Source organism: Pteropus medius, unplaced genomic scaffold, assembly GCF_902729225.1.
Source record: "Pteropus medius unplaced genomic scaffold, Ma_sr-lr_union100, whole genome shotgun sequence".
Lineage (NCBI taxonomy): Eukaryota > Metazoa > Chordata > Mammalia > Chiroptera > Pteropodidae > Pteropus > Pteropus medius.
Window position 1 is genome coordinate 15,442,498 of NW_024354499.1, and position 27,712 is coordinate 15,470,209.

The following is a 27,712-nucleotide window of genomic DNA, read 5'->3' on the forward strand; positions in this document are numbered from 1 at the left end:
TTTCCTTCCTTCCTTCCTTCCTTCCTTCTTTCCTTTCTGACATATAAATGAGCAGTGTTGCTCTGATTTAGGTAAACTTTAGATATGATTCACTTTCTCAGAAATCTAGATACTTTCAGGTTTAGCTAGTTCTGATTATAAACAGCAGTGTTGACTTTAATTTCTTACTATTTCTTTCTCCCTTTTAGTTTTATCAAGATTATAGATTGCTGATGAACTGAATTAAATGCATAATTTTTAAAGATAATTATACTTGTGCCGGTAACTTTCAGATTTAGGCTTAGTCAATGAACGAGAGTTTTTTAGATAGTAGTTTACCCCATTCATTCCTGAGTAAATTGCAAAAGCACCATGATAAATTATGTGTGTAGCATTTAGAGCTGTGATAACTGCTAACATGTTAACATACACATATATTAATGTATATTCTGAGTAACGCCTGGCTTAGCGAAAGTTCTCAATAAAAGTTCTATTCTCTGGAAAAAAATTTTTTTTAGTACAGGTTAGTATGTTAGGATGTATCTCCATTTGTGGGTACTTAACGTATATCTTTAAGAAAGCATAAAATGGGTATGCTTTGTACAAAATCTATGTATTCCTATTATAGACTCGATTTCATGTCTTGGCTCCTCTGTTGTGAAAGGTTTAACTGGACTTCATGAGATATTGGTTTTGTTGTAAGTTGTAGAAGCATTTTAAGGAGGGGATAATTTTTTCTTTATTTTGAATATTATTAGAGCTTTTTAAATAACTTTTGTAACTATCTAAAAATTATTGATTTTATGACTTAGCTGTTTTCTCATTTTTGGCGTCTTTGAAGGGGAAAGTGCCTTTCCTTAATGTCGCATAGTAGAAACTAGAACAAACTCACTTTTTTGTTTAAAACAGAGCTTTCCCTCCCCACCTCTCAATGTTTAGTGAAGAATGACACTGTCATTAGCTTCCTCTTCAGGTTTGTTTCTCATTAAATTCTCCTGCAGATGAAATAGGAGGGGGTAAGTTCTCAATGGTAAAGTTCAGTGGCCTGGTCCTGTTTGCCATCACCTTCACCTTTGAAACGGCTTTTAAATTCAATTAGTATTATGACTATCTCTAATTTTGGCTAGCAATTAAAAACTTGAATCTCTCCTTGGGCTACTTCAAACACGTTTGCATATTATGCAACTTTCAGTGTCTTTTCACTTCATTCTATGCTCTTCTGGACAGATAGTTTTTCTAAAATACAACTTTATGTGTGTCTCATAGGTGCAAAAGAGTTTCAGTAACTGCCCAGTGACTAGCGAAGGAATCGAGATCCCTGCATTTTTCTTGTTTTTGTATGAAATGTTTTCTTGCCATGCTTTCTCTTCCCTAGTGACTACCTTTTTTTGCAAGGTCTAGCTTAATTACTATCTCTACCATGAGGACTTCTTTATATTAGCCCCACAAACCTCATAATTAACATTTCCTCCTCTGGCTCCTGTAAAATTTAATGATGTTGGTACCTGTCGTATCCCACTTCACTATGTGTTTTATGTGCACTCCAGTGTCTCCAAGTATATTGATATATAATGTGTTTAAATTAAAAACGAATACGTAGCTTAGAAAACACATTCAAGTGTCAAAAATATTGAAAGAGAATACTTAGAAAGCATTCTGCCTTTTCCTCCACCTTTTTAGGTACTGACGCCCATCTTAACACTGCCTGTCATTCCAGAAGCTTGCACTGTAATTTGAAGGATTCATATGGGTGCTAAATACCTTATGGATCTATGTGGTCACAGCTTCAGTGACTGTCCGGGGTTAATCTTCCCTTGCTGAGCATATTTCCTGAAGCAGTAGTCGTATTCATATCTGATCAAATTATCACCTTCTGTTTATCATTTTACTTCTGTAGTGACTTGTGATTGTCCTAGCTGTTAAGCCCCACGTCTGGTGGTTCAACAGCTGTTTCTGGAGGCAGTATGATTAGATCATGGTTTGAATGCAAACCACCCCTTCTCTGGTCTTTTGAAAACTTTGTCTTTCTACTGATGTTGCCAATAGCAATTGGCTGTAATTAGCCACGGAGATTATAGAGAACTAGGAAGGAATCTGTTGATTTAAATAGCATTTAAAGAGAAACTACAGGTTGTAAATTAATTCTATGTGTGTAACGCACTTTTTTCCCTCCACTTCCTCTAGGTTACAGTTCAATAAGCATGGTGTGTTGCGGGTAGAAGGCTTCTTAACACCAAATAAGTATGACAGTGAAGCAATTGGTTTGTGGTTGCCTTTAGCCAAAAACATTGTGGGGACTGATCTGGACACAGCAAAATATATTCTGGCCAACATTGGAGACCACTTCTGTCAAATGGTGATTTCTGAAAAGGAAGCTATGTCAACTATTGAGCCACACAGTAAGAGCATCTCCTAGGGGGTAGGATTTTTGAGTCCAACTTGATTTTTGTTACTAAATGATACCTAAGTCCTAATTGCATGGGTTTCATTTTCACCTTGAAGTTGAGATGACTTTGGTGTGATAAGGTTGCATTTTTTTCTTCAGTAAGAGAGTCTACCTATTGGTTGCATCAGTGTGAGTCACCTATCTGTGGGGTTTGTTTTGGGGCAGTTACCAAAGGAGTGGAATTCCTTTTTTGTTAAGAAAGTTAAAGGTGAGGTGGTGGCGGGATTTGCACAGCCTTGTTAGCAGTGTAGGCTCACCAAAAGGGGATGAGGCCTCAGGTTGGTTTATTTTAAGAAAGTTTCAATCACAGTCTTGGGGGGGGTGGGACGGGGGAGGAGGGTCCAGGAATGAGAATGAAAACAAGCTCAGAATAAGATGATTCTGTTAGAGTCAAGGTTTTAAGGAGATGCTTGAAGGTTCCAACAGGGTGTGTGCAGATATCGTCAACTGTTACACTGATTTGGCAGCCCAATGAGCCATAGGGATCAGTGTAGGTAACCTGTTGGAGCCTGCAGGGTGACATCTCAGGGTATGACATCTGGGAGGACAGCACACCTCTCTGTTTATGTGCCTCTGTCAAAGTGAGAGATCCAACCAGAAGCACCAAGGGGCATCTCTTTTTAAGTGTTACATTTTCTTCCATCATTTTTTTTTCCCAAGCAGTCGAAAGTTAAAAGTGAAGCTTTCCCATTCCTCTGGTAGATACCTTTTCAGACTTTACATAGGCAATACAAGCAACCTCACATACCATACCAGTCTTAAGAATTTTGGTCATAGTTACCAGAAGCTAACTGAAGCTAGCTTAAGCACAAAAATAATTTATTGGTTAGGTAGGGATACTATTACATCTTAGAGTCCACGGAATGAGAACTGGGGTATTCCCAATTCAGAGCTAGGAAGGGAAATGGGGTTGTTTAGCTCCTGGGGCAGCCAAAGTCATGCTGGAGAGAACTGCTTTAGAATCACTCAATTCTGTTGGGTAGCAGAAGCTCTAATAAGGTCGGTCTTATTAAAGTTGTTTTTCATATAATTTGTTTAGGACAAGTGATACTGGTTTTCTATTTTTGGTAGAGATATGCAAAGTTTCTTTATTATATACATTTAAGTAAAAGTAGGTAGAGTTAAAGAAAAATAATCTTAAGTAACTGATCGAGGTAGTAACTGGTCCAAATGATTGGAATTTAGAAAACTTCTTTGGAATATGTTAGTAGCTTCATTCCTGAATCAGCAGGGCTATTTTAAACAACTAATGCTTTTTTTCTTTGTTAAAGGTGAGTCATCTGAAAAATTTATTTTTTCCATTCACAAATAGGCATAATAAGAAACTCTGTCCATGGAGATTTAAATGTGATTAACCATTTTCCTCCTTGCCTTTTTGATTACTCTGTTCCTTTTTATCTCTAACTAGCTGGTCAGTTGGAGAGAGGAACTCACTTTGAGTGATAATTCAAAGATGCCTACAGGGTGTTCCCATTGGGGTTACTCCTCTCATCCCGAGATTAGGAAGCAAATGTCAACCATAATACATTTTTTTCTGTCTTTGCAATGACAAATAATCATTAAATCGTGGCTGAGAGGTCCCAGAATGTTCTCTAATGAAACAGTCTTAATTCAGGTGACCAAAGTGAAGTTCATAAAATCTCATTTGCAAAATGCCTTAAAGCTTTGTGTATTATATGCAGTGAGCTACTGCATTATAATGAAATGGCAGAAGTTCACTCAGCAATTGGATTAACTCAATGCAAACTGAGGTTGGTCATTTGCGTTGTGGTCAGTCTGAAGAATTAATGAATATATCACAGACTGGATTAGGAAAAAGATGTTCTCCGTAGAACAAGAAGGTGGCATTATTGATCTAGTATCGTTCAGGAGAGAGAGAGACAGACAGACAGACAAAAAAGAGTGTTCCGACCAGCAGACATTGAGCTTTTCTGTGACCGAGGGAGATTCCTCCCTGTGCTCATATTCTTCGATCAAAGCTTTCTGATGCCTAATTTGGTCACCTCATCTGGCATTTCTGCATAATAGTGCACAATTATATATGGCCTGCCCAGTCCTGGAAGGGCGTTCTCTCCAGTTATCAGGGCGTGGTCCCTAGAATGGAAAATGCTGCTTGGTAGAATTTGGGACTATGCCTTAATCTGTTGGATATTTGGTCATTGTGAGTCACCTCTGGGTGCGTCTGCATCACTACTGGCACTAACAAAATAAGAGTTCTTAAATTTGGCCCATGAAGGAGCCAACTGTGGATTGTTGTGCCCCCACTGGGTTAATGTGTTGCTGCCTCCCAGTTCCCTAAGGGCCCTGAGGTTTTTAACTGGCATTCTGAGTGCATTCAGGGCATCCATGAATAACCAAATGTTGGATGTATATATCTGGGTCCATTTTTTTTTCCTTTGGAGAAAGCATTATCCATGCTGCCTTCAGACTCTCAAAGGGGCTTATGACCCCAAAGATGAAGAATCACTGCCGTGTGATATCCACGTCTGAACTCCAGAATAACCAATCACTGCTGCTTTTTTCATTGATTTAGTCAGCAGTACTTAATAAGGACGCACCAGCTATGTGCAGAGTTCCTTAGCGGGAGTGGGAGAGGTGGAGGAGCAGGCACAGCCTGAGCAGAGATTCTGATGTATCCCTAGAGGGGGTAAAACTGCACCTGACTGTTTACAGTGTGAAGAGGCCCAAGGGTGGGGTGGATTTAAGGTGGGCTTTTGGAATGCGAACAGAGTTAATGGCATTCCTGTCGGAGGGGGGAATAACATCAGCTCCCCTCCCCCTAAACATTTTATTCCAGAAGCCCTCTCCTTCCCAAGACTAAGTGATTTATTGATTTTTGTAGGACAGGTTGCTTGGAAGCGAGCTGTCAAAGGTGTTCGAGAAATGTGCGATGTGTGTGACACTACCATCTTCAACCTGCACTGGGTGTGTCCTCGGTGTGGGTTTGGAGTGTGTGTGGATTGCTACCGAATGAAGAGGAAAAATTGCCAACAGGGTGAGAACTGATTCAATTTTGCTCTAGGCTCCCTTTACACTTAAATTAAGCCTTTCATTGTTTTGTGGTTGATGGATTCCTGAATTATTTAGGACCAGAGTTCATGAAGAACAGGTACTACAAATCAGTTATTTGCAGGTGCTGCCTACAAGACTTTCTCTTGGATAAGATGTGTGAAGAGTCAGATACACGAACCAGAGAACTTGATGCCTACACAGATTATTCCTGGAAAAGGTATTTCACGTGGTGCAATGATTTTCTTTACCCCTTGTTTTGGTTAGCTCAAAGGGGCTGGTAATTAGGCTTTACTTTGGATAGTATAATTACTTGCTAACCTTATTTTAATGTGTACCATAAATTGTCCAGAAATATATTAAATAATGCCTCCAAAAATTTTTGATTAAGGTCTCCTAAATAGTTTTGTGGAAGGAAAGAAAATGGTGCATTTGGAGAAAGACAGACTTAGCAGGATGAAAAGGAGACCGTGTGAGGAACATGTTGCTAAAAAATAATTTTGTTGGAAATGTCAGTTTCAGCTTTGCAGTGTTGAGGTTGAAAATACCTAATATCCTTGTTCACATGTTTGTCTCTTCTTTTTTTTTAGCTCTCTATGATGTTGGAGACATTGTTCATTCTATAAGAGCAAAATGGGGCATAAAGGCAAATTGTCCCTGTTCTAACAGGCAATTCAAGCTCTTTTCAAAGCCAGTCTCAAAGGAGGACATAAAACAGGTATTGCTGTTTATGCTTAGATTCACCATCCTTCTGATTGTTGTCTGCCTGCTTTCAAAATGCTCACATTTCTGTAGTGTATTGGAAAGGAACATGGGAGTAGCTGTCAGTGGAAGGAGAATTCATATGTTTCACTTGACACTTGGTAGACCCATTCTCATGTTTCACATTACTTTTGTGTTCTTCATCTGTACCATTTCTAGTAGGTTTTTAATTTTTGTTTCTTAGAAAAGCAAAAACCTTTTTTGTTACAGTCTTCTTAATAAGTTGCTGTCAAAGTTTTTAAAAAGTTCTCATGTTTGCAGAGTTAAAATTCCAGTAAGCTTTAAAATTTTTGAAATTACTAAGTATGTTTTAACTAATAATGTACATGAAGAGTTAAAGGAAACAATATTGAAATTAATCTTTATGTACCATCACTCAACATAAAAAAATGTACATTTCCTTGGTGCTCATGGTCTTCCTGGAGACATCCCCTTCATTTCCATCACATCTGCCCCCTACTGCCTCCCTCACCCTACTCATCATTTTTCCACATTGTGTTTAATCAGATTTTTTTTTCACATTTACATATAACTGCGGTGTCAAAGGCAGCATGGGTAGAAGAGTTGTGATTTTTGGAGTGAGAACTAAATTTGAATTCTTTTTCTGCCACTTTCTAGTTGCATAGCTTTGGCTCAAATGAACTGATTTATGTGTGTTTCAGCTTCCTTGTCAGTAGTAGAGGAGTAGCGAACCCCACTGATAATTGGGCAGCACAGAATAACATCACATGTAAAGGGAGGGCTAGGACCACAGCAGGAATTTGACTGTCCTTTCCTTCTTAATGTGTGCATAAACTGACCAGCTGAGGTGTCAAGGCACTTTTTTAAGTAACAGATAAGTGTTCTTTCCATTATTTTTCCCATTTGACTTCTTTTAAGAGATGTTCATCACATTTTAAAGTCTACTCCGCCGTGCTCAATCAAAAGCTTTTTTTTTCCTGAACAGTTTCCTTCTGAAATCACAGCTGTACCTTTCCTACCCCACCTCATTTATTTATTCATTCAGCAACTCTGTTTTGAGTGCTCATTCAGGATACTGGTGTGAGTTCACAGGGGAGATAGGCACAAAATGGTCATTTTAAAGCTCCATGGTAAATGGAGCGATAGGGATATGTTGGAGCATGGATGGGTGATAAAGGCGGGGAGAGGGTAGTACCTTATGTATTTAAATTCTGAACATATCTTATGTTTTCACTAGTAATATGTAGAAGCTAAAAAATTAAAATCTCTCCCACTTTATAGTTCTCTTTTGAAAGGTTACTGCAGCCATGGTGATATCCAGGGCTATTAGTTGGTTTTGTTTTGGATATTTTATCTCTTACTGGTGAGATATTAGGGGAGAAGGTAAGAAAATGGAAATGGAATTTTTCAGCTTGTGTAAAATTCTCCTTTTATATGCAGACTTCCTTAGCTGGAGAAAAACCAACTCTTGGCACTGTACTCCAGCACAATCCCTCAGTGCTGGAGCCGATGGCTGTGGGTGGAGGCGCTGCCTCCAAGGCATCCGGCAGCATAAAGCCGCCCTGTCCAGCCAGCACATCTCCTTTAAACTGGCTGGCAGACCTGACCAGCGGGAATGTCAACAAAGAAAACAAGGGTGAGCATTTCCTGCTTTCCTCTGGGTTCCTGGGAATTTCAGTCCATTTGCGGAGGGACTTGGCAGCCTCAGTTGCTGTGAGAAGTGTGGTTAGAAGTCATGTAGAATGGAAAGTGGTTCCTGTAGTCACCCTGAGACCTGACACACATGTATGTTTTCAAAATGAAGCACCATGGAGGAGAACGTTTGTTGATGTAGAACCCTAGGTAAGGTTGAGATGGAGATTTTTTTTGCCTTTATCCTTACCCTACGTGTGGTTCATGTTTCGTCTAAATTGGAATGTTCTGGCTTCAGTTTTATTTTTCTCATCTGCGCTGTTGTCTCGGGATGCTAGATCATAATATAAAGAACATGGCGTTTAGAATCATATAGTTAGATTAGAATTTACATGATTCTGGCTATGTTAAAAGAAAGAAAAATTGCAGATCAATTTCTTTTATGCAAAGATCTTAAAATTTCAATGAATAGAATTCAACACTATACATAAGAGAATTATACAGCAAGGACAAGGGTTTCAGAAATACAGGTGTAGTTTAACATTCAAATTTTTTAGTATGTGTGCTGCCGAAGCAAGCACGAACATTCAAAAAGTAGGAGAAAAATCACGTGCTGAGACACAGAATAGTAGTAGAATTTAATACCTATTCATGATTTTTTAAAAACCTTAAATTAGGAATAGAAGGGAATATCGTTAATATAATGAATTTCTACAATAAAACTGCAAACATCATAAATAATGATAGAATTTTTAAATTGGTTACATTTTTTTTTTTGATATTTCTCTGTGCCTTCAGGAAAGAGACAAGCATACTTGCTATCACTATTAAACATTGTACTGGAATTCCTATATTAGAGTTGGAAAGAAAGAGATAAAGCTGTTGATATTTGTAGGTAATCTGGTTATACATGTGAAAACCCCTCCAAAAATCTATATTTAATAAACATCTATCAAGGTTGCTAGTTACAGTGTTAATTTACAAAAATCAATTGTATTTTATATACCAGAAACAAATAGAAAATGGAAGTTTAAAAGACCATTTACCATAGTATCACCTTGAATAGTAGATATTATATACCCATTGGAAATTTTGTCTAAATCAATGTCATTGGTATTTATGCTGTTTTTCAGTTCTAGTAAATGAAAACCAAGTTCCAAAGTAATTCTGTTACTAGAAGACTAGAAGGGGATTTGTCTTTTAGAATGCTTTTCCATCTGTATGTTTTTGGTTTCGTTTTTAGAAAAACAACCAGCGATGCCAGTTTTAAAGAATGAAATCAAATGCCTTCCACCCCTACCCCCTTTGAGCAAATCCAGCACAGTCCTCCATACCTTTAACAGCACAATTTTGACACCTGTAAGCAACAATAATTCTGGTTTCCTCCGAAATCTCTTGAATTCTTCTGCAGGAAAGGTATGCATTTGTTGTATTGTTTCTATTCTGCCTAGTAAAGATGAATACAGGCAGAACAGGAAGAGACTAGAGAAATTGAGACAGAAAGGAGAAAGAGAGAGATGAATCCTAGGTTTTCCTTCCTGGGTACAGGAGGCCATGTCATTGACAGGTGGGCTTCATGGGATTTTGGTACTGGGCTGGGCCATTTTCTCTTGTTACACTTTTTCCTGTACCCGCTTCCGTTGGTTGTGATGTCAAGTGGGGGAGGGGGTTTACCTTTTGTCCTAGGGTCCCGGACCTTACCTTACCTGGGGTCCTGGCTTGGACTCTCCTGGATATGTAATGTGTTCTTGTCCTACCATTATAGGAATGAGTTTTTGATGGTAGGGAATGGCATATATAAGATTTCTATTCTTTCTCAAATTCAGACAGAAAATGGACTCAAGAATACACCAAAAATCCTTGATGACATCTTTGCCTCTTTGGTGCAAAATAAGACGTCCTCTGATTTATCTAAGAGGCCTCAAGGACTGACGATCAAGCCCAGCATTCTGGGCTTTGACACACCTCACTACTGGCTGTGTGACAATCGCTTGCTGTGCCTGCAGGATCCCAACAACAAGAGCAACTGGAACGTGTTTAGGGAATGCTGGAAACAAGGACAGGTGAGAGGGTCCTTTGCTCCCCCAGCCTCGTTCAAATCCCCCTTCTCGGTACCTTTGGCAGACTCGGACAGCCCCACCCGTCCTTCCCCGCATCTTCAGTTTTAACTGGTATATACTTTATCTCCTATTTCTATACTTTACTGTTTAAGGTGAATATAATTAAGACAGAGTGTGGCTGTGAGTCTTATTTTTTTCAGCAGACATTCCTAAGCTCGCTTTTCTAATGAGGTTTTGACTGCTTTTGACCAGTCATCAGCATTGGATTTTTGATGAGAACATTTTGGACTCAGTGATTCTTGCATGACACATCTCAGTAGGGGAAGTAGGAGTATAACTAGGAGGCTGATGGGATTGGGAGCAGGACAAAATATGATGATCATGCATCCCTCTTCCATGAATTAAAACCTTGAACTGAAGGCAGTTTGAGATGGGCCAGAGCCAAGTGGTGTCATCTTGGAATTGGTGTGTAGTCTCCCAAGGGGCCTGCTTTACAGGGCAGTGTTGTTCTGTCTTAAATTTTGGTTGATAGTGAAGGAGAAGTAGACCTGCTCCTCTGCTTTCTTGTTTTGGTTTTTGTTTTCTGAATCTTTGGCTTCTCTTCTGGGCCAAATAGAGTCCTAACGAAAGGAATACTGCTCTTGGACAAGGTCAGGACTTGGGGAATTGCCACACAGAAAAATGTACGTATTTAACAACAACAAAAAAAATTGTAAAAATTTTTTTCAGCCCTGTGTACTAACTAAAATTTGCTCGTGGCAATGACTGAATACAGACCACCAGCATAGATAACATAATGTTTAAAAATAATAGAACTCATTATCAGTATTCCAGTCAGGCTTTTTCATGTAAAGATCAGGATTTCTGGCTTGTCTTAGGTAATCGAAGGACTTGGCAAACTCAGTTTCATATAACAGGCTGGAGGCCAGTGGCAGTGCCCTGTTTGTCAGGACTCGCCTGCTGGCCTGTCTCTCCTTCACATCTTCTGCCTGACCCTGAGCCTTGTCACTGGTATTCTGTGGATAATGGGATCTGAGTCAGAAGGTGTGATCCTTGCTCCTAGAATCTTACTAATGTAGTTTGAGAGCAAAGGGTGTGTAACGAATGAGTGGTGAAGACGAGGAATGCTACAGGAGCTTGGAGGACTAAGCTGGTACTTTGGGATCTGAGACAGGACGACCCACAGGGAAACAAACCAGCAGCTAGCTGTTTGAATAGCGGCTGCTACGGGTATGAGGAAAGAGCTGGGGGAGTTCAAACTAAAGTCTTTGTTCTCTTCTTTAGCCAGTGATGGTGTCGGGAGTGCATCACAAATTAAACACTGAACTTTGGAAACCCGAATCCTTCAGGAAAGAGTTTGGAAGTCAGGAAGTCGACCTAGTTAATTGTAGAACAAATGAGATCATCACAGGAGCCACAGTAGGAGACTTCTGGGACGGATTTGAAGATGTTCCAAGTATGTATTAAAGACCTTTTAGAGGAGTGTTGAGAATGTGAAAGGAGGGGCACAGAAATACCAGGAGTCTGAGACCTTTGGTGGCAACAACAGTATTTTCCAGGATTTGGGAGTTTAAAATTAGTATCTGTTTTTTCTTTCTGTTTACAAAGTTTATATATTTGAACTGAGACAGATTCACTTTGTAGTTTCTTAGAAAGGTAAGATTTTGGTCATCTGTTCTTCCAGTGCCTCCATGTCTGTCGTGTGACATGAATGCTGTGCTTCCACTTGTGCCCAGCAGGAGAGCAACACAGAGTCAAGGCTTATGACTCAAGGCTGGTGGTTTTATGTGTGTGTTACCTTCATGTATCTTTCTTTTTTTTTTTTTAATTTTTTATTATTGTTTAACAAGGTAAGTAGGTCTTCCCTGAAAGTACCAGGGAATGTGAATTCATTTAACACAGGGTCTCCTGGTCACCGTCTACTTCATCTGGGTGAGAGGGGGGATTGTGACAGTAAGAAGGCTTGTCCGTGCTGAGGTTTGGCCCTTTCTGTGGACTGGCCAGTCAGCAAACTTTCTGAGAAGGTGAAGTCCACACCAGACCCTATGGTTCACATAAGCACAACCATGGGTCACCATGCTCCTATCTCGGCTGGAAGGTTTGGCCAGTTCATTCTTATGGCTCTGTGATTCAAGTAAGCTCATTCATCACTCTCATCCTTTTAAGAACTACTTTCACTTTTTAATCTTTTGCTTCCTTATTCTCTGTTACTCATATTTACAGGTTATGGTCTATACTTTTCAACAGACTTTAAAACAAAGTTATAGCTAACTCTTGTATAAGATGTGATGAGGTTTTCCGTAATTAGATGCTAAGATGGAGTTTCAGATGTAAGATATTTGCCTAGGGATCAGTATCTGTAAATGACGAAAGAAGTGGGAAGCAGGACTGGGCAGGAAAAGGAGTCAGCTGTAATGCATACTCAACAAAGCCTCAGCCAATGTGATGGGGAGTTCTGGAGCAAGTATTGGCCCTCATGGTCTCAGTTTGGGCTAAAATGGGAAATGTCAGGGCCTTTACTCCCCTACCTCCTCAGTCTCTAGATATTGGTTCCCTGAGAAGGGCAGTGACCTGGTGAGGTGGCTCTCTGCAGCTGAGGCAGACCCTACAGCTGTGTCTGGGCAGCAAGTCCTATGAAGGGGATCTTATGGCACAGCAACCACAGCGCTCCCCAATGAGGCCCAGGTTCAAATCTTGACTCTGAATAAGTACTTGCTGTTATATGGGCTTGGTGATTTAACTTTTCTGAGATACAGACTTCCTCATGCCTACAAATGGTTAAGTCAGCCCAGTCAGCTGCAACTTGTCTTCTCCATACTGACGATCCTGCTACATACACCCCCAATGTGCCACCCACATTGGAGTGCGGCTGGTGTTCTGAATAGACTCTGTACCCTGTGATTTCTTATCTTTGTTGCCTCCTGGAGTGTGCACCTATTTAAATTCGGTTATGGAACAGTGCGTGGTTGACTGTAAAACATTATACAAATGTTAGTCCTCAAGAATACAAGTTCTGAAGTCAAACCCATGTTCCAGTTCCAATTCTGCTGGACCTTGGGCATCTGTAAATTTCCTCATCCAGAACTGAGAATATTAAATAGTGCTTGATCTCATTGGGATATTGGGTTTAGTCGTAAGGATTAAATTGTTAAAAACACTTAGCAGAGACTGGAACGCATCAAGAAATGAAATAATGGTTGTCATTGCTGTTGATCATAATTATCAATATACCATTTCCAATTAGAGCTCCTTATTTGTTGGTTCCTTGGCATGACCCATAACAGCTATTAGTTGTAACTGTTACAAGAAAATAGTTCTGACTAAACCTTATGTGTGCTCTCCAGAAGATGGGGAGCAAAGAGTGGGTCCTGCTGGCCCTAGTTCTCTCCCTGGATATAACATCAGGTAGTTTAAGTCTTTCTGAGTAAAACAAGTCATTTCTATTTCATGCTAGCCTCAGAAAACTCCCCGCCCCGCCCCCCCACCGTGGCCTTTGATTGTTAAAGTCCGTTGCTGTTTTGTTGGAAGCTGCTTGCTTGTTCCAGAACTCTATATACAAAGAGGAGACTGAGTGAAAGGGACAACTGTCAATATACCACTTATGTGTGATGGGTAAAAGGGAGTGGTGGAAATCTCAAAGAATGGAGTAGCAGTTTAATAAGCACCTAAAAAAAGAGCCCTGAAACAAATGAGTTAGTGATCTTTATTTTGCTACCTCTTGCTGCCTCCTGGGTATAAATGAATTTCTTGGCACTGTAGAAGAGTGTTAGCAATTGACAGAGGGGAATATTAAAGAAAAGTAAACATTTATATAACTAAGTATTATCAGGTAATGAAGATTTTGCAGAGATAAAATTGGTTTTCGTTGCTAATGCTAATTGGCCATTTATTTTGGTCTGTTTCTGAGTTATGAATAGTAATAATTCAGTTATTCTGGTTATTTTTTTCAGACCGATTGAAAAATGATAAAGAACCAATGGTGTTGAAACTTAAGGACTGGCCACCGGGAGAAGATTTTAGAGATATGATGCCTTCCAGGTAGGGTTATGGATTTTGGGGTAGATGATTCTGTCCTTGATTTAGTAGGATAAATTCTTTTTTGAGGGAGTGAGAAAATCGTTTTCAGGGCCGTATGGACGGTCCCATAATTTTACTGGTGCCGATTTTTCATTCTAATTCTATAGACTTTGGAGCTGTGTATTTTTAAGTGAGATGAAGAAGGTACTGACTTTTAGATATGTCTAATGAAAGTTCCGCACGTTTCCCCTGCAGTGCTCTGCCAGAGAAGAGGCGGCTCAAATGTTGCAAGTGCTGAATAGGGCGCAGCAGAGGGATTCAGTGGGGTTCAGTGTAGTGATGTCATTGCATTAGACAACAAGACAGCTGGATTGGTAGATTAATTTTCCTGACTTGAACTTAAACCTTAAAAAGGATCCTCGGAAATAATGAATAATACATCCCTGAGTGTCCTTATCTTCAGGAATTTATCGCTCAAATCTTTTATCTGAAATATTCCATATCGTTTGGATACGTGTGTGGTATAGGAGAGGAAGACGACATTCTTATTCATAACTACTAAAATTCTAATTTTAATAATCGTTAATGTTGTCTCAGTCTTCATGGGCACAGATATTTTTGTTTATTGCCTTCGTGTAGAAGGAACAACAGATCACGCAATAATGAATTAGAAAGGCAAGCTTATTTTTCAAATTTTTTGTTTTGTGCCAGGTTTGATGATCTTATGGCCAACATTCCACTTCCTGAGTATACACGGAGAGATGGGAAATTGAATTTGGCCTCTAGGCTGCCAAACTACTTTGTTAGGCCAGATCTTGGTCCCAAGATGTATAATGCATACGGTAAGGAAGAAATGGCTAATTTGAAAAAATTATAATGGAAATAAAGCAAATCAAAATGTTTGGAAAATAGATGTTTCAGGAGGGAGATAGGAAAACATCTATAATCCCAACATTTAACACAGCAATAGGCTTCATTTTTGCATAGTTCCTTTCATTACTTGGCCACATGTATGCGTATTTCTTTTTCATAGTTGTAGGGCATATGCAGTGTTTTATTTTTCTCTTTTGTACAGCTGATACTATATTGTAAAATCTTTACATGTTTCTTAATAATACTTAAAACTTTTAGAATTGTATTGATTGGGGTAACATTGGTTAAAAATAAATTTCAGGTGTACAACTTTATTTTTAATTTTTTTCAATTACAGTTGACAGTCATATTAGTTTTAGGTGTATAGCATAGTGGTTAAAGTGACCCCCCTGATTAGTCGAGTACATGCCTGGCATCATACATAATTATTTAAGTAACATTGACTATATTTCCTTTGCTGTACTTTATATCCCTGTGACTGTTTTGTAACTACCAATTTGTACTTCTCAATCCCTTCACCTTTTTGACCCAGCCCCTCATCCACCCTCCAGTCTGGCAATTGCTAGTTTATACTCTGTATCTATGAGTTTGTTTCTGTTTTCTTTGTTTATTTTGTTTTTAGATTCCACATACAAATAAAATCGTATGTATTTATCTCTCTGTGACTTATTTCACTTAGCATAATATTCTGTAGGTCCACCCATGTTGTTGCAGATGGTAAGATTTCATTGTTTTGTAAGATTGAGTAGTATTCCATTGTATTTATATATGTACCACAGTCTTTAGTCGTCTATCATGGACATGTAGACTTATCTTGTTTCCGTATCTTGGCTATTGTAAATAATGCTGCAGTGAACATAGGGATGCTTATATCTCTTCGAATTAGTGTTTTGGATGTCTTCAGATAAATACCCAGAAGTGGTACTGCTGAGTCATATGGTAGTTCTGTTTTTAATTGTTTAAGGAACCTCCATGCTCTTTTCCATAATGGCTGTACCACTTTGCAATCCCACCAACAGTGCTTGAAGGTTCCCTTTTCTCCACATTTTTGCCAACACTTGTTGTTTGTTAATTTATTAATGATAGTCATTCTGAGAAGTATGAGTTTATAACTCATTGTGGTTTTAATTTGCATTTTTCCTGATGATTAGTGACTTCGAGCATCTTTCCATATGTCTGTTGGTCATGTGTATGTCTTCTTTGGGGAACAGTCTATTCAGGTCCTGCCCATTTTTTAATCATGTTGTTTTTCTTTTAGGTGTTAAGTTGTATGAATTCTTTGTAAGTTTTGGATATTAAGTAAGCCCTTATCGGTTGTATCATTAGCAAATATTTTCTCTCATTTGGTAGGTTTACTTTTTGTTTTGTTGATGACTTCCTTCACTGTGCAAAAACTTTTTAGTTTGATGTAGTGTCATTTATTTATTTATTTATTTATTTTCTTTGCCCATGGAGACATAGCCAAAAAATATTAAGAGTGATGTCAAAGCGTTTATTGCCTACGTTTTCTTCTAGGAATTTTATGGTTTTGGGTCTTAAATTTAAGTCTTTAATTCAATTTGCGTTTATTCTTGTATCTGGTGTAAGAAGATGGTGATCCAGTTTCATTTTTTTTGCCTAGTTTTTCCAACACATTTGTTGAAGAAACGATTGTCTTTACCCCGTTGTGTATTCTTGCCACCTTTGTCATGGATAATTGACCATGTAGGCGTGAATTTATTTCTGGACTCTATTTTGATCCAATGATCTATGTGTCAGTCTTTATGTCAGTACCATGCTGTTTTGATTACTATAGCCTTATAATATAGTTTGATATCATGTAGCATGATAACCTCCAACTTTGTTCTTTCTCAAGATTGCTTTGGCTATTCTGGTCTTTTTTTGTTCCATATAAATTTTGGGATTATTCTAGTTCTGTGAAAAATACCAGTTCTAATAGTGTTTTTGATGGAATCTAGGATTCCCTATATGTTGTATCATGTCATCTCTAAATAAGACACTAATTTGACTTCTTTCCAATTTAAATGCCTTTTATTTATTTTTCTTATTTGATTACTGTGGCTAGGACTTCCATTACTATGTTGTATAAAAGTGGTGAAAATGGGCATCCTTGTCTTGTTCATGATCTTAGAGGAAAAGTTTTCATCTTTTCCCCATTGAGTATGATATTGGCTTTGGGTTTGTCATATATGGCCTTTTTTTATGTTGCGGTGTGTTCCCTGTATTCCTACTTTGCTGAGAGTTTTTATCATAAATGGATGTTGGATTTTGTAAAAAGCTTTTTCTTCATCTATTGATATGATCATACGATTTTTATCCTCCATTTCGTTTATGTGATGTATCATGTTAATTGATTCGTCAGTATTGAACCAACCTTGCATCCCACAAATAAATCCCACTGGATAATGGTGTATGATCTTTTTAATGTTTTGCTGAATTCAGTTTATTATTTTGTTGAGGATTTTTGCCTCTACGTTCATCAGGGATATTGGCCTATAATGCCCTTGATTTGTAATGTCTTTGTCTGGTTTTCAAATCAGGGTAATGTTGGCCTTGTAAATGAACTTGGGAGGCTTCCCTCCTTTTGAATTTTTTGGAAGAGTTTGAGAAAGATAGATGTTAATTCTTTGAATGTTTGGTAGAATTCACCAATGAAGCCATCTGGTCTTGGACTTTTGTTTTTGGGGAGCTTTTTGATTACTATTTCAATTTTCTTACTACTGCTCAGTCTCTTTAGGTTTTCCAGTTCTTCTTGGGTCAGTCTGGGAAGGTTATATATTTCTAATAATTTCTCTGTTTCTTCTAGGTTATCAGATTTGGTGGCATATAGCTTTTCCTAGTATTTTTGTATACTTCTTTGTGTTTTTGTGGTGTTTATTGTAACTTCTCTTTCATTTTAGTTTTTATTTATTTGAGTCTTTTCTCTTTTTTCCTTAGTGAGTCTAGCCAGAGGTTTGTCAATTTATTTATCTTATCAAAGAACCCCTCTCTGTTTCATTAATTTTTTCTATTGTCTTTTATTATCTATTTCATTTATTTCTGCTCTAATTTTTATGATTTCCTTCCTTTTGCTTACTTTGGGCTTCTTTTTCTAGTTCTTTAAGTTGTAATGTTTTTCTGAGATATTTCTTGTTTCTTGTAATGTTGTTTATCTGAGATATTTCTTGTTTCTTCTGTGATGCTATAACTTCATGCTTAGTACCACTTTTGCTGCATCTGCAAAATTTTGTTTTGGCGTATATTTATTTTCATTTTTCTGTATGTATCTTTTGATCTTTTATCTATTCTTTGACCAAATAGTTTTTCAGTAGCTTGTTTATTCTCCACATATTTGTGGTGTTTCCTGCTTAATTCTTGTAGTTAACTTCCAGTTTCATACCATTTTATTTGGTAAATATACTTGGTATGATCTAAATCTTAAGTATATTGAGATAAGTTTGTGCCCCAACATATGGTCTGTCCTTGAGAATGTTCAATTTGCACTTGAGAAGAATGTATATTCTGTCATTGTGGAATAGAAAGTTCTGTAAAAATTTATTATATCTATTTGTTGTAATGTGTCATTTAAGGCTATTTCCTTGTTGACTTTTTGTTTGGATGGTTGCTGTCAGTGGGGTAGGGATATTCAGGTCCCCTACTATAATTTTTGTTAATTTCTTCCTTTAGGTCTGTCAGTAATTGCTTTATATATTTTGTTGCTTCTAGGTTGGGTGCATATGTATTGATAAGTATTATGTCTTCATAATGGTTTATCCCCTTTATCATTCTAAAATGTTTGTCTTTTAGACCTAAAGGGTATTACGCTAAGTGAAATAAGTCAGTTAAAGACAAATGCCATATGATTTCATTTATATGTGGAGTCTAATAAACAAAATAAACAAAACAAAAGCAAACTCATAGATATAGAGAACATCTTGATGGTTGTCAGTTGGGAGAGGGGTTGAGGGGATGGGTAAAAAAGGAGTACACATTGCCAATTATAAACAGTCATAGGGATGTAAATAAAGTACAGCCTAGGGAAATATAATCAATAATATTGTAATAATTATGGTGTCAGATGGATACTAGATTTATTGGAGTGATCACTTCTTAAGTCTAATGACTATGTTGAAACTAATGTAATATTGTATATCAACTGTAATTGAAAAATTAAAAAACTTGATTTTAAATGTCCATGTTTGTTTCTTGATACCTTTTCTGTCTTGAAATCTATCTTGTCTCATACAAGTACAGCTATACCTACTTTTCTCTGTATGCTATTTGCTTGAAGTATCATCTTCCAGCCCTTCACCTTTGCCTCTGTTTATCTTTATAGCTGAGATGGGTTTCCTGAAGGCAACATATAGTTGAGTGTTTTTTAATCCCTCCCACTATTCTGTGCCTTTTGATTGGTGAGTTCAGTCCATTTACATTTAGGGTGACTATTGGTATATGAGGACTTAATACAGCTATTTTATGTTTTGTTTTCTTGTTGCTTTGTATCTCCATTGTTTCTTTTTCCTTGTGCCTCTGTTTTTTTAGTTTGGCGGTTTTCTATGATTTTTCTGTCTGTCTTCTCTTTTTTTATGTTACTTTTTTTGTTTTGTGATTTCCATTAGGTTTATGTAAAAAAAAAAAGTTTCATACATACTATAGTCCTTTTTCTTCTGATTGTATCTTCATCAGCCGTGCAAGTTTAATCCTTTTCCTCTGCTTTTATATTTTTGTTGGTACAAATTTTCCTTTTTATGCTGTGTATTTGTTTCCAAATTGCATGTTTTTAATCTTTTTTTTTTTAGAATGCTTTATTCCCCTTTAACCTTTATGTTATAATTGTTTAATGTTCTATTCTGAAATAGAGTTACAATTTTCTGCTTCTGTCTCTCATCTTACAAAAGGTTTGTATACTTTGTATTTTTGTTTCAGGTAGAAGAGGCCCTTTCAGCGTTTCTTATAATGCAGGTCTTGTGGTGGTATATTCCCTCAGTTTTTTTTATTTGTTTGTTTGTTTGAGAAAATCTTTATTTCTCCTTTATATTTAATGGATAACTTTACTGGACATATTAGTCTTGGCTGGTCATTTCTCTCTTGCAGTATTTTGAATATTTCATTCCACTCTACTGGTTTGTAAGTTTTCTGTTGAATAATCTGATGATGATCTAATGGGGTTTTCTTTGTAGGTTATAGTCCTTTTCCCCTGGCTGCTTTCCTTCCCTCCCTCCTTCCTTCCCTTCCTCCCTCCCTTTCTTCCTTTCTCTTTCTTTCATTCATTCATTCATTCATTCATTCATTCATTTTTTAGGAGAGAGAACCCTTGGTTGACCTCACAGATTGCAAAGACCTTGTCAGTTTACAGCACCTCGTCTTCCTAGGTGGTCTCCCATCCAAGTACTGAACAGACCCGAACCCTGCTTCCGAGATCAGATGAGATTGGGCTTGTTCAGGGTAGCATGGCCATAGACTCCTTGGCTGCCTTTAAAATTCTTTGTCATTAAGTTTTGACAGTTTGAAAAAAAATGTGTCTTGGGTGAAGGTTTTTTTGTATTGATAAAATTAGGTGTTCTGTTAGCTTCCTCTCTCCTAAAGTCCAGTTCTTTCCACAGGCTTGGGAAGTTCTTATTAATTATTTTTTTGAGTAGGCTCTGTGTTTCTTTCTCTTTCTCTTTTTTCTTTCTGGTATAACCATTACGCTTTTGTTGCTCTTCATAATGGAGTCAGTTCTCAGAGAATTCTTAAAATTTTTTTTTCTTAGTTCTCTTCTTCCTCCTGGGTCATTTCTAGGTTTCTGACTTTGAGCTAGCTAATTCTCTTTACCATCTGGTCTTCTCAGTTTCCCATGCTCTCTAATGCATCCTTTATCTCATTTATTGAGTTTTTCAGTTCCAGAATTTCTGTTTGGTTCTTTTTTATAGTTTTAGTCTCTTTGGTAAAGTACTCCTTTTCATTAATTTCCTTTCTGAGCTCCTTGAACTGCCTTTTTGAGTTCTCTTATATCTGGTTGAGCTTCTTCATAACTACAATCTTAAATTCTCTGTCATTTACGTCACGTCCTTCTATGACTCTGAGTTTAGTGTCAGGAGACACTCCATTTTCCTTCTGTGCTCCAGTATTACCTTGTTCATGGTATTTGATGGCTTATTTCTCTGCTTGTGCAGTTGAGGTAGGGAGTTCTTTTGTCGTTTAGATGCTGTATGTTCTCAGGAATTTAGCAGATTGATAGGTAGGGTACTTTCTTTTGTTTTCCAGTAGATGGTGGTGTAGTGCAAGTATTATGTGCACTATTTGTGCCTCTAAGATAGCAGTGAAATAGCATTGTTTGGTTAAGGAGAATGCTGCATACTTGCTGGGATGATGGGTGTCCTCTCTGTGACAGCTCTCTTCGGTTATGGGGCACTGTCACTGTGGTGGGAGAATACGGCGGGTGGAAAACTAGTTTTATGAGTTCCCAGCACTACCTTCTTTTTATTAATGGTCGCTGGCCCTGCTGTGTTTTTGGAGGTGTCTCCACAACCTCTGCTGGGCTCTGCGAGATGGGCGGGGCATGGGAAATATGGGCAAGTTCTTGTGGCTCCATCCCCCTGCCAGCATTGGCTTTGTATATTGCCATGCTATGTGGGGCTTCTCATCCTTACTGGGCTTTGCCTGGATGTGTGGGGCTATGAAGGCAAGTTCAAAATTTGTGGCTCTGCCCCACTTCCAGTAATGGCTGTGCTGTGTTTTAAGCTCCGTAGCCACATCTACCAGAGTCTGCCATGATGGGGCAGGGAAAAAGGAGACGCTTTTTCTTGGTGCACCACTGGTTCTGCCCTTCTTAACAATCCAGGCCATAGTGTAAGGGATTCAGTTCAACCCTGCTACCCACCCTTTTGTCCACTGAACTCACTGGAGCAATGATGGGTGCTGAATTTGATCTGCGACAACCGCCCCTGTCCTTTCTCAATCTGATCTCCTCTACTCATTCCAATTTGCCCACCTTCATATGTTCCAGTGGGTGGATTTTTCAGGTGTGTTTGTGTATTGAGTAGAGGATCTTTTATTGAGTTATAGTTGTCCTACATGTTGTAAATTTAGATGGAGAAAAAAAGGAGTCGTGTTACTTCACTGTGATGCTCTCGTCACTTTAGTCCTTAATAATCAGATAATTTTTAATAGTTGCATGGTACCTCATTGAATGTAACTTCCTTAATCATTTCAGTGTTGCTGGATATCTGGGTCAGTCTGCAGGCATTCCAGCTGTTTTAACATCTCCTATTCTTAAATGCAGTGTGCTATGTTCATGGGCAGTAGTTACTTAGGTTAGTATTTAAAGTATCCTTTTATTTGGGTTTATTGTTTGGACGTGACTCAGTAAGCTGCCCAACAAGGAGGATTGCTCAGGATAGAGACTGGTTCCTATACTTAACCAGCTGCTTCTGTCATTATTGCTATGATCTTACAATTGGCTATTTTGAAGGGGTTATTTTCCAATTTATTATTGAATGAAGTTTCAGTTGTTTGGATCATTTAGTGATTTTGATTTAGTGTTTTATACTATTTGGCCCCCATTTTTCTAGTCCTTTTATAAGTTACTTTGATTTTTATATCTTCCTCCCATAATTACCCCCAACTCTGATGTCTCAGACCTGAGGATGGCAGTCCTCTTGGTGAAAGGACAGAGTCTTTGGCCTCTTTGCTATGTTCTCCAGAGGCACTGAGGCAAGGGCTTCGACCTCAGTGTCACAGTTCTGTTGTGGTGGAGTCAGCTCGGTGAGGAACATTCTGAGAGGGGAGTTTCTTTCTGTCCGGAAGCGCCCACAGACTAGATGTCCCAGATAGTTTTGCCAGGGTGTGGTGAAAAGTCTGTGAGAGAGAGGACATGGCAGGCAGCAGTCCCCTTGCCTATTCTCTTCGCTTCTCAGGCCTCAGATTAGAGAGCCCTGTACATGCTGTGAATCTGCAGCATGTTCCCTGAGTTCTTGTTCCTCAAGCCCTTCAAAGCAGCGGTATGGTCAGAATCTGAGGGCACAGTGGGGATTTACAGTGAACTTATGTAAACGAAAGCATTTTTCCACTGAAGTAAATTGTGTAATGTTACATAGTGTGATTATCCATGTTTTATTGAAATCATGAAGCTTCATAGGGTAGAAGTGGTTCCCTGAGAATTGGCAGCAGATATTTTCCCTCTCGATACCAGTAGATAGATGGCAGCAGTGTTCTATCAAAACTTTGCCTAAGACAAACTTGTTTACATCCAGAGTAAGCAGTTAGGGATTGAAAATAACAAAAAATGTGTTCATTTTCCAACACCTTATACCTTATCATAAACATCATTAAAGAGCCGGCATTTTTCAGAGGTTGGGTGACTGAGCTGTGACTCCGCAGTCAGACAAAGAGTGAAAAGGCTTTTTGGAGAGAGTATATGGTCAATCCGTCTCCAGCTCCAACACCACCACCAGTTTTACAAATGGGGACCAAAACTTTAGGACCGTAGCAGGGACACTGACCTGCTCGGCATCTCAAAGGGGCAGGCAGCTAGTGGCAGGTCTGTGTCTTGAGTCTAGGACTAGATTTACAGGCTAGAGCCAGTTTCCCTTACTCTTTCCCCAACCCCAGCATTCTGTCACCTAACAATCTTACGGTGTCAGCTTCTGTTTCTTTTCATAAAAGTCCATGGTCTTTTGTTTCAGGATTCTCTGACTTCTGGGAATCCTTTCCCTGGAACCATTGTTTTTATAATTTCTGTTCCATCTGAGGGGATAATGAAATAAGTATGGCAAAAATTGAAAGCTGTTATAACTGAGTGATGAGTATATCAGGAGTCACCGTACTAGATTCTCAAGTTTCGAGTGCATTCGGAAAATATTTCTATAATAAAAAGTAGTTTAGAGACTGATTTTATCAGTGTTTAGTCACCCATCGTTGGAAATGGATAGACTTTGGGCTGGATATATATCATTTCCTTCCTTGATTTGTACAGTCTTTTTTTTTTTTAAACTCATTTTGGCACTGGCCAAAGCGGCAGGAGGCCTCTAACCGGGCTCTGAGACCTGTTCCCCTTTCCTTGCTCTTCTCCAGCTGCATCTCCTTCCTTCTGCCCTCGTTGTGAACCGCCATCCTGAAGTTTGTGATTATCATTACCTTACATCTTGTAATTTTACCATATGTATGTATTCTTGCAGAATATTCTTTCAGTTTTTAACCTGTTTTTTTTTAGCTTTAGATATATAGAATCAGACTTTTGGATACTCATCCATGTGTCATATATACTGTTCATTTCATTCTTTTTCCTTCTATCACGTTAATTGCTTTTTTCTTCTTAAATTTTATTTTTTTACTTTTTATTATAGAAATATTTTCCATTTAACTTGAGAATCTAGTACAGTGGCTTCTGATATACTCATCATCTCCCAGTTTTAATGGCTATTAATTTTTGCCAAAATTATTATATTATCCCTTCCTTTTTATTTTCTTTTACCATTTTAAAGCAAATCTCATAGATCCTGTAATTTCACCCTGATACCTCATGCTTCACCTAGTCCTAGGGCTGCTATTTCATCACATTGGAGATAAAGGAAAGCATGACAAGGCCACAGTCTCAGGTTCAGATTATGGGTGCTCCTTCCTGTGTATAGCTACTCCTAAAACCAAGGCCTCAGCAGTCCAGGGAAAAGTCCAAGGGAAAAGTCCCTTGGCCTCCTCTAAACAAGGCAGGGCTATTTCAGAGGCTGGCAAGTTAGAAAATGGCATCTGCTTGTCCACCAAAAGCCATGCTTCCCTCTGCTGCCCATTCAAGAAGCAGAGTCCTCATGTCAGGATGGGCCATCCAGGGTGACTGCAGGGCTTGGCAAGCCTCAGTGACTGCTGAGCAACGTGAGCCTTCTCCCGAAAGGAAGAGTTTTGCGTCTTGGACTGTGGGGACTCATACTCGGGCTCACCCCTTTTCTTCTCCAGTTGAGGGAACTGAGGAGCATGTTGAGCAGTGACCCCTCTTTCCCTGAGTGTATAGCCATTTGAGGTCCAGGCTTTATATGTATGTGAGGGGGTTTCTCTTAGACTCTCCATCTTGAGTGACTGTGGGATTAATGTCTTGCCCCAGAGCCATCCTAGGCTGTGACAATCGAAGCCTGAGCTCATTTGGTTGAGCAAATGTGCTTTTGGTAAGTCCCAGCCTCAGTAGTCTGCTCTACTGTTCCCAAGTCTTGCTTTCTAGTTTTGGCTTCTGTGAGTATTTCTTCTTTTCTTGCTAGCACATTGATTCATTAACAAGTTGTGTTTTTTTTTTTTTTTAATAGTTTCATCCAGGATTTTTAGTTCTCAGCAGGAAGGTCTGTCAGGGACCTATTTTGCCTGTCACCAGAAACAGGAGTCCTAGTATTAGGAGTTGTTTTTTTATTTTTATAGTTAAATATTTAACAAGAGATGAAAGGATAAAATAATATCGAATATTATTCTTCTACTTTTTACATGATTTGAGAGGCAGCTTTTAAATTTTGTAAGTAGGTGTCTCCCAGGGCGTGGGCACGACTGCAGCAGCCTTTGTTATCTTCAGTAAATCTATGGCATTGTTTGTTTGCAGGGTTAATCACTCCAGAAGATCGGAAATATGGAACAACAAATCTTCACTTGGATGTATCTGATGCAGCTAATGTCATGGTCTATGTGGGAATTCCCAAAGGCCAGTGTGATCAAGAAGAAGGTAGGGTGCTGGGCATAAAAGTGGGCAGCTGGCTCTCTAAGCTGGAGACCATGGTCTGATATTTGCTTTCTCTTGCTCTAGAAGTCCTTAAAACCATCCAAGATGGAGATTCTGATGAACTCACAATAAAGCGATTTATTGAAGGAAAAGAGAAGCCAGGGGCCCTCTGGCACATATATGCTGCTAAGGACACGGAGAAGATACGAGAGTTCCTTAAAAAGGTACGCTCCTTACCCTATGGCATGTGAAGAGAGCCACGGAGAATAGCAATGTCATAATTAACTACATGTCAAGAACTGACTGGGTTACTGGAGAATTATCACAGTCTCAAAAGTTAAACTTGTGCATGTCATATTTAATAGGCTGAAGCTGCTTGCTCAAGAACAAGGATTTCTAAATGGTTAGGCTCAGACCTCTGAAAAGGTCTTTTTTTCTTATATCTGTGTGTTACAGTGCATTTGGAGATTTTTATGCTCTATAAGTTAGTTTCTCTGATCATGTCATAGCATGTATTTGTTATTATTGCCTTGAAAATCTGAGCACTTCACAAGTTCTTATATCATTCCTTGGCCCCTGGTTACCATGTTGTGAGTGAGTTATGAAAGACCGCATTGGTTTTATCCACCCACCTTCGTTCAGTAGTAGGTCAGGAAGGCCTTGGACCATACTTATGGCCTTTAGCACATTGGAAAGAGATGCAGGGGTTTTGAAGAGTCCAAGTTTCTCCCATAGTGGGCAGGTTATTCAGCAAGAGTTATATGTGGAAATTCCAGGTAACGGGAATGATGGGTGTATTCAATTGTTAACCTGTTTGCCAGTGAGGCTGCTGGTTTCAGCTCAAGTGTCTGTGGTTGAGTTGTCAGTCGTTGATAAGCAGTGGACACACACGAACACTCCTGGCTGTTGCCTGTCACCAAGTAGGTCCTTAACCAGCATTTGTTTGAATCAAAGTGTTTCTGGCTAAGGATCATTAGACTCTTCTAGAAAACCTGCTAGTCACCATGTTGTTTCTTTGATAGTGTCACTCTGAGTCTGTGCTGCTTGATATTGGGTCTAGAATAAACGAAGTTAATCATAGCTCTCTCTATTTTGTAACTAAGATTGTTAAGTGAATGCAGTTTTTATTAATTGTAAAACAGCAAATCTATTTCTGAGGAGCTCGAGCCAACTTATATTTAAAAGTCCAAACCCAAATACTGTAGTCCAACTACAGTATTTACAAAAAAACATAGACTTCCAGTTACAGTTTATAGGAAAGCCATATTTTCTTTCAGTCTTTCCTTTAGTGCATTCAGTTAAGTACTGCTTGTCTCTTTCTGCCAACAGGGCACTTATATTAAAGAAAGCCTGACTGTTACTGACTGCCCACACTGTTCGGGGTGGGGAAATGCCCTCACTGGACCTTAACGTGTCACTCAGTTTTATAAAATTTTGAATGTATTGTAGGTATCAGAAGAGCAAGGTCAAGAAAACCCAGCAGACCATGATCCCATTCATGATCAGAGCTGGTATTTAGACCGATCACTAAGAAAACGTCTTCAACAAGAGTATGGAGTTCAAGGCTGGGCTATTGTACAGTTTCTTGGAGATGTGGTATTTATCCCAGCAGGAGCTCCACATCAGGCAAGAACCATCACTTTGTTCTTTATTCTCATTATACTGTGAACTTTCGTGTATGTTACTGATGTGGCTTGGTGTTTTCCAGGTTCATAACTTATATAGCTGTATCAAAGTGGCTGAAGATTTTGTTTCTCCAGAGCATGTTAAACACTGCTTCTGGCTTACTCAGGAATTTCGTTATCTGTCACAGACTCATACCAATCACGAAGATAAATTACAGGTAAAAATAATACTGATTCCTTGCATTCTGTGACTCTGGTTTCATGGCCCATTTATTGACCTTATAAAGAGAATCAGTGACCTCACACTTGGTAAAGTGAGTTGATGAACTGGCTTTATATCTAGAAATTCCACTGTTTACTTAGCAAAGGAAGAACAGACAGAGGAAATCTCTCCTTGCTTTGGTATTGTTTAGACTCTATAAGGAAATATGCCCAAAGAGAAAGTCTTTATGTTGAAATTGAATACATCTGACTTCTGATCATGGCTCAGCTGCCAGACAGGGGTCTTCAACCACAGAGCAGAATCTCGGGGACCCAAAGAGGGTCTGAGAGGGTGGGTTTTTTAGAGGCTTTTAATAGTAAACTATATGTAACATAAAATTTCATGTTTGGAAAACAAGGGGAAAAATATAAACTCAGAAAAATAAAACTTTACCTTTAGACTTACCTCCTCCTACACAACCCAGGGGGTAGGGCC

The 27,712-nt window shown here is 38.7% G+C and overlaps 1 protein-coding gene across 5 annotated transcripts in view; it reads left to right on the top strand.

Annotated features, from left to right (window-relative positions):
* Window positions 1-27,712, top strand: part of KDM3A (lysine demethylase 3A) — a 54,916-nt gene that overhangs the window by 26,256 nt on the left and 948 nt on the right. For 3 of the 5 annotated variants that reach the window (XM_039852765.1, XM_039852767.1, XM_039852766.1), the window contains exons 12-25: window positions 2,164-2,378; window positions 5,268-5,420; window positions 5,559-5,654; window positions 6,025-6,152; window positions 7,598-7,793; window positions 9,033-9,205; window positions 9,616-9,852; window positions 11,134-11,305; window positions 13,800-13,887; window positions 14,578-14,708; window positions 25,274-25,393; window positions 25,475-25,614; window positions 26,840-27,016; window positions 27,099-27,233. In XM_039852765.1, coding sequence (XP_039708699.1) covers window positions 2,164-2,378; window positions 5,268-5,420; window positions 5,559-5,654; window positions 6,025-6,152; window positions 7,598-7,793; window positions 9,033-9,205; window positions 9,616-9,852; window positions 11,134-11,305; window positions 13,800-13,887; window positions 14,578-14,708; window positions 25,274-25,393; window positions 25,475-25,614; window positions 26,840-27,016; window positions 27,099-27,233 — 2,161 coding nt within the window. Of the gene's footprint in view, window positions 1-2,163; window positions 2,379-5,267; window positions 5,421-5,558; window positions 5,655-6,024; window positions 6,153-7,597; window positions 7,794-9,032; window positions 9,206-9,615; window positions 9,853-11,133; window positions 11,306-11,533; window positions 11,642-13,799; window positions 13,888-14,577; window positions 14,709-25,273; window positions 25,394-25,474; window positions 25,615-26,839; window positions 27,017-27,098; window positions 27,234-27,712 lie in introns of those variants that run through there. The other 2 variants (XM_039852768.1, XM_039852769.1) reach the window with 2 other exon arrangements.